This window comes from Carya illinoinensis, chromosome 13 (assembly GCF_018687715.1).
Source record: "Carya illinoinensis cultivar Pawnee chromosome 13, C.illinoinensisPawnee_v1, whole genome shotgun sequence".
Classification (NCBI taxonomy): Eukaryota; Viridiplantae; Streptophyta; class Magnoliopsida; order Fagales; family Juglandaceae; genus Carya; species Carya illinoinensis.
Window position 1 is genome coordinate 20,183,466 of NC_056764.1, and position 6,545 is coordinate 20,190,010.

Sequence of the window (6,545 nt, forward strand, 5' to 3'; positions counted from 1 at the left end):
GTGTTGCCTGAGGATAAACTATTAGCTATGTAAAGGTGTGACAAAAGATACTGCTCATGCCTTATATTATTGTCTCATGCTACAAGAAAGATGGGAAAAGGTTTTCCTACATTTCAATTAACTGACTCTCATCAAGAGTTTGTGGGGATGGCCATCTAGGTAAGTGGAAAATGTAGCATAGTGGAAATGAAGCTTTTCTTTCTAATTGCATGGAGTTGCTGGTATAGAAGAAATAAGATGGTTTATGAGGATAAGAACTCGTTACCCAATCAACTGATTGGTCATGCCCTTGCTGTGTGATTGAGCTGAAATATTGCATATTTTAGCTATTTAAAACCAATGTATTTTAAATTCATCATGACATTATTATTGGTTTTAAATGGAAAAATGGTTAAAGTGAATAAATCAAAGTTGTGATTTTAATTGATTAAAAGCATGAATTTCTACTTGAATTCTACAAACTATTGATTACTGTGCAACCTCTTCTATTTGATTTGTTTCCATTAGTTTACTTTATTAAAGAATCTAAGAGCCAGTTAATATTTGAAGCTGTCAACGAGTTCATACCAGCTGGTGCCTGCAAGATTTGTGTGCAATATTTGTCTGTTAATCTCTTTTGCATTCGGACATAGATGGGAGGTGTCCTTCCAACAAGGTACCCCTATTGGATACCCTAATTTTCTCAGAACTCACTGAGCTTTTAGGCTTCTTGTGTTTATGACCCTTCCAGTCAGAACTTGAAGCGTTCTTCGAGATTCTGGGGGAGCTGTTACTAGCTCGATGCAACTTATGGGCCAACTCTTCATCTGTCTTGTTGTTCTCAATCGGTTGGTATTTTTTTTTGTACAAAAGCCGAACTGGAAGATGCTTCTTCAGCCTATTCTTTTTCAGATATTTTTCTTTAGAGGCTGCCTCTTCAGAAAATGAGGCAACCAAATCTAAGGCGCTCTTGGCAGCAGCCATTGCCTTTGATGCTTTTGCAGCCTTCTCTTCAGAGGCAGCTCTTGCAGCCTCTGCAGCCTCAGCTGCAGCAATAGCTGCTAATTTTGAAGCCTCTACTATTTCCTCTGGTGTAAGGTTAGGATTATTCGAATGAGAGCTTAACAGGTTGTTAAGATGAGTTTCAAAGTCACTTAAAGTAGCAGCAGATGAATGCACAATACACATGCAAAACAAACTCATTCGGACAGGACACATCACATGGACAACAAACAAACTCACTCGGCAATACACATATGCAGTGGACTCACAATGCACATGCACACACTCGGACAGCACCAGCAGAACACTCACAGCACTTGCAGAAAAATCTTCATGCAGCAAAAACACTCACACGCACTGGACAAACTCACACATGCAGCAGGAGAAGAAATGGACGATGCACATGCAGCAGCAGCAGATTTGTTCTCTCTTTTCCGAGTAGTTGGACGTGCAGCAGGAGATCAATAGCATCTGGGGCAGCAGGAGAACACATGGGATCATGGAAGACAGCTGGACGGAAAGCAGCAGCAGCAGATTTTATTTCTTTCTTTCTTTCATTTAAGCTGGACAGAGTATTTAATTAGCTAAAGGCAGCAACACATAGGCAGTTTTTACTTACTTCTTTCCGTTTAGAAGCTAGAGAGAGTGATTGTTTTTTTTGGTCTTTCATTCGGCCATAGTTGAGCAACTGAGTTCTTGAAGTTGCACTTGTTTTCCGTTTGAGTTTTTCTTTCCGTATATAGCAGTAGGGCAACCTTGAGTTTATTTTCTTTCTCTTCCGTTTAAGTAGCAGAATTTTCATTTCATTTTCTTTGACTTTTCTTTCCTAATATAGATTGGTATTCGGCAGTTTTTGTTTTTTGCCTACAATGCTTTGTTGTTTTAAGAATTTTTATTAAGTATTAAGAATTGTTTTAGAATTTTATCTCATTAATTGTAATACCTTAATTTCTTTCAAGTGTGCTAGTTGGTTTCATGCAACAAGAGAATTGTTTTAGAAGTTTTTAATCAAGTATGCTAGTTTGTTTCATGAAATAAAGGAATTGTTTTAGAAGTTTTTAATTAAGTGTACTAGTTTAATTTATTGCAAGAAGGGTTTGGTAGAGAGCTTTTGTTTTTTTGTTTTAGTTGGGTAATTTAATTGTTGTTTACTTATTTCATGTTATTTATTTTTATTGTTTCATTAAGCTTTCATTTTAATAGTGATTACAATTGTTATGGTTTAATTTGAGAATTTGTGATTTAGATACAATGATAAACCCTAGAATATTGATTTTGAGGCTTTTCAATTTTCAATGCATGTTTTGTCAATTACTTTCTAATCTAGTTTAATTCTTAATTTAGTTTTATTAATCTCTGAATTTAATTTATTAGTCATTTACATTCCAATCCGACAATCAAAAATCTAAAAATATGAATCTAGTCCATGACTAGTAACCTCTTCCATCCATTGCACATATCATCCTTTTGTTTTCTCTTTGTGAAGTTTTTCACATTTTTCAACAAGTTTAATTTTAAGTAACTTTCCCTGAGGAGACGATCTAGGAATTTATTCCTAATTATTACACGACATCCTCCTGCACTTGGGATAGCATTAGTGCTACTCATTTTTGAGTGTGTCAAGTTTTTGGCGCTGTTGCCGAGGAAAGTAGTTTAACTTAAATTTAAACTTGTTATTTTATTTTATTTTTCTCTACCATATTGTCTCTGGTTACTCATCTCATCTGCATCAACCACTCATTTCTACCATATTAAATTGATGTTTCATGTCATGGGTGAGAGACAGTTCAAATAGGTTGTTTAGAGTCACACCGAGTGTTCAGAGTAGTATACACAGCTTAGAGATAGATAGCTCGTCTATCTTTTCTTCGAGTGAGCCAGGTGACAAAATTGAAATCGAATCAGAAAACATGGCTGCACCTGCACCACGCACTCTTAAGGACTATTTGCAACCCACTCGTACCACTACACCTTCATGCATTGTTTTACCAGAAAATGCACCTAATTTCTCTATCAAGCATGGCATGATGTCAGTGATACCTCAGTTCCACGGGATGGATTCTGAGAGTCCTTACCAACACTTGACAGATTTTGAGTTGGCTTGTGCTACTTTTATCACTAGGGCTGTTACTGATGAATTCATTAGACTTCGTTTATTTCCTTTCTCTTTAAAGGATAAAGCGAAGATTTGGTTTAACTCTTTGAGACCTAATTCCATTTCTAGTTGGTCTGACATGCAGCGTGAATTCTTATAGAAATTTTTCCTTTTCAGAGAACTCAGTTTTTGCAAGAGCAAATCAGCCAGTTCAATCAGAGACCTGATGAGACCTTTCAGGCCAGTTGGGAAAAGTTTAAGGATTTGGTGAACATTTGTCCGCATCATGGTTTTGAATCTTGGAGGCTGGTGAGCTATTTTTACACTGGTCTCACCCCAGAATGCAAGCAGTTTGTTCAGACAATGTGCAATGGGGAGTTCTTCAGCAAAGAACTTGATGAAGCATTATCATTTTTTGACTACCTTGCTGAGAGCGCACAACAGTGGAATACTCGTACTAATCGAGTTCCATTAGCAGCACAGCCACTAAAGGCTATTTCTGGAGGGGGCAGATATGCGCTTAAAGAAGATACTGATGTTCAAGCCCGAATAGCTGCATTAACTAGAAGATTAGAGGTCATGGAAATAAAAAAAGTGAAGGCTGCAAAAGTAGTAGAGGCGTGTTCTATATGTGCTGATTCAAACCATAAGACCCAAGACTGCCCGATTATGCCAGTATATCAAGAAGGTGGGTCTGAGCCAATGTAATCAGCTAACTGGGTTAATAGAGCACAAAATCAGCCTTTCTCCAACACATATAATCCGGGGTGGAGGAATCACCCAAATTTCTCATGGAGAAATGATCAGCCTGGTCGATCCCCACCACCTCAGCAGCAGCCATTTAATCAGGGTGCTCCTCAGCACCAGTATCCGCCATATCAGAATCCTCAGAGCTATCATTATGTAGCTCCTCCTAGATTTCAGCCTCATGTAGCTGCACAAAGTTCTCAGCCTTCATCATCTGTAAAGAAAACTCTAGATGACAGTATGGCACAAATGGCCAATACACTTCAGCAATTCATGCAGATTCAGGCCACCACAAATAATCAGAACACTCAGGCCATAAATGAGTTGTGTGGCACTATTAATAAGATGAGCACAACCTTGAGCACCCTAGAGAAAGGGAAATTTCCAGCACAGCCTCAGTCTAATCCTCAAGTATACAGACAACAACAACATCAAGTGCATAATGTCTCAGGAGACATTATTGAGACAGCAAAAGCTGTTCTTACCTTGAGAAGTGGGAAGGAAGTTCCCCGACCTGAGATGACCATAGACACAGAGGTAGTTGCTCCAACGCCTAAAGATGCAGTAGAGACGGATGAAGTTGAAAAAGAACCAGAGGTAGTGAGACCAGAACTGAAAAAGCCTGTGAGTGCAGATGCTGAAACTAGTAAGGGATACCAACCTGTGGTTCCCTATCCTCAGAGATTGGCAGCTGGCCAAAAGAACAAGTATCACACGGAGATTTAAGAGATTTTCAAGCAAGTGAAGATCAATATTCCACTCTTGGATGCCATACAACAAGTGCCTTCATATGCAAAGTTTTTGAAGGACTTGTGCACGGTGAAGAGGAAGCTGAATGTAAAGGAGAAATCTTTCCTAACGGAGCAAGTTAGTGCATTGATATTGAGCAAGACTCCTCAGAAGTTTGGAGATCCTGGCTCTCCCAACATTTCCATTATGATTGGTGAATCACGGATTGGGAGAGCTTTACTTGATTTGGGGAGTAGTGTGAACTTGCTACCGTTCTCAGTATATGAGCAGTTGGGATTGGGTGAGCTTAAAAAGACCTCCATCATGCTACAGTTGGCTGACAGATCAGTTAAGGTACCGAGGGGTATTGTAGAGGACGTGTTGGTCCAGGTGGACAAATTCTACTACCCAGTGGATTTTGTGGTTCTTGACATGCAGCAGCCGGTCTCTACTATTTACCAAGCTCATGTCATCTTAGGAAGACCATTTCTAGCTACATCAAATGCATTGATCAATTGCAGAAGTGGAGTTTTGAAGCTTACCTTTGGGAACATGGCACTGGAGTTGAACGTTTTCAACGCTTGCAAGATGCCAGCACATTTTGATGACACAAGTGATTTGAATGCTGTGGAGAGTTTGACACCAACATATTTTATTTGCTCAACTTCTCCCTTCTCTGATGATGATTATATTTTTCAGACAACTGGATTTTTACTTGATGAGAAAATTGATCATATCAATGAAGATGACTTTGATTTTTTTGATTGTTTTGCAGATTCTTCATTACCACTTGAAGTACAGTTTGCGGGAGCAAGATGGAAACCCCAGTTTGAAGCTCTACCACCACCAGACATGCTTAAATCTTCAAAGGAAGAAGTTTCCCAGTTGGAGCTGAAACCGCTTCCTCAAGATTTAAAGTATGTGTTCTTTGGTCCTGAAGAAGGCACTTTTCCGGTGGTGATTTCCTCAAAGCTAAATCAGAAGGATGAAGCCCAGTTGATTGAAGTATTAAGGAAGCATCGAGGCGCAATTGGTTGGACAATAGCTGACATCAAAGGCATTGATGCCGCTGTATGTACCCACAGAATCCATCTTGAAGACGATGCTAGACCGGTTTGTGATGCTCAACGTAGGCTCAATCCTACCATGAAGGAAGTTGTGAAAGAGGAGGTGCTTAAGCTACTCGCAGTGGGTATCATTTATCCCATCTCAGACAGTAAGTGGGTAAGTCCAACTCAAGTGGTACCAAAGAAATCTGGTTTGACTATCATAAAAAATGATAAAAATGAGTTGATTCCAACTAGACTGGTTACTGGCTGGAGAATGTGCATTGACTATAGAAAACTTAACTCAGCCAGTAGGAAGGATCATTTTCCTTTACCATTCTTGGATCAAATTTTGGAAAGAGTAGCTGGTAATGCATATTATTGTTTCTTGGATGGCTATTCTGGTTATTATCAAATTGCTGTAGCACCTGAGGATCAGGAGAAAATCTCTTTCACCTGTCCTTTTGGCACTTTTGCTTTTACTAGAATGCCTTTTGGTCTGTGTAATGCTCCAGCTACTTTTCAGAGATGCATGATGAGTATTTTTTCTGATATGATTGATGACATTTGTGAAATATTCATGGATGATTTCTCTGTTTTTGGAAAATCCTTTGAGAGTTGTTTGCATAATTTGGCACGTATTCTCCAGAGATGTGAGGAAAAAAATCTTTTACTTAATTGGGAGAAATGCCAATTTATGGTTACTTAGGGCATTGTATTGGGGCATATTGTTTCTTCTGAGGATATAAAGGTTGACAAGGCAAAGATTGAATTAATATCTAAACTTCCTATCCCTAGGACAGTTAGGGATATTCGTTCTTTTCTTGGTCATGCTGGCTTTTATAGGCGGTTTATTCAAGGGTTTAGTTCTATTGCAAAACCTTTGTGCACTCTTCTACAAAATGATATTGAATTTGTTTGGACTGATGAGTGCCAAAAAGCCTTTG

General features: G+C 38.8%; 1 protein-coding gene across 1 annotated transcript; it reads right to left on the reverse strand.

The window, feature by feature from the left end:
- Positions 1–606: 606 nt before the first annotated feature.
- Positions 607–1,182, reverse strand: LOC122291020. Its single transcript, XM_043098672.1, has one exon. The coding sequence runs from the start codon at positions 1,180–1,182 to the stop codon at positions 607–609; it is 576 nt and encodes a 191-aa protein (XP_042954606.1).
- Between the last annotated feature and the right edge of the window lie 5,363 nt (positions 1,183–6,545).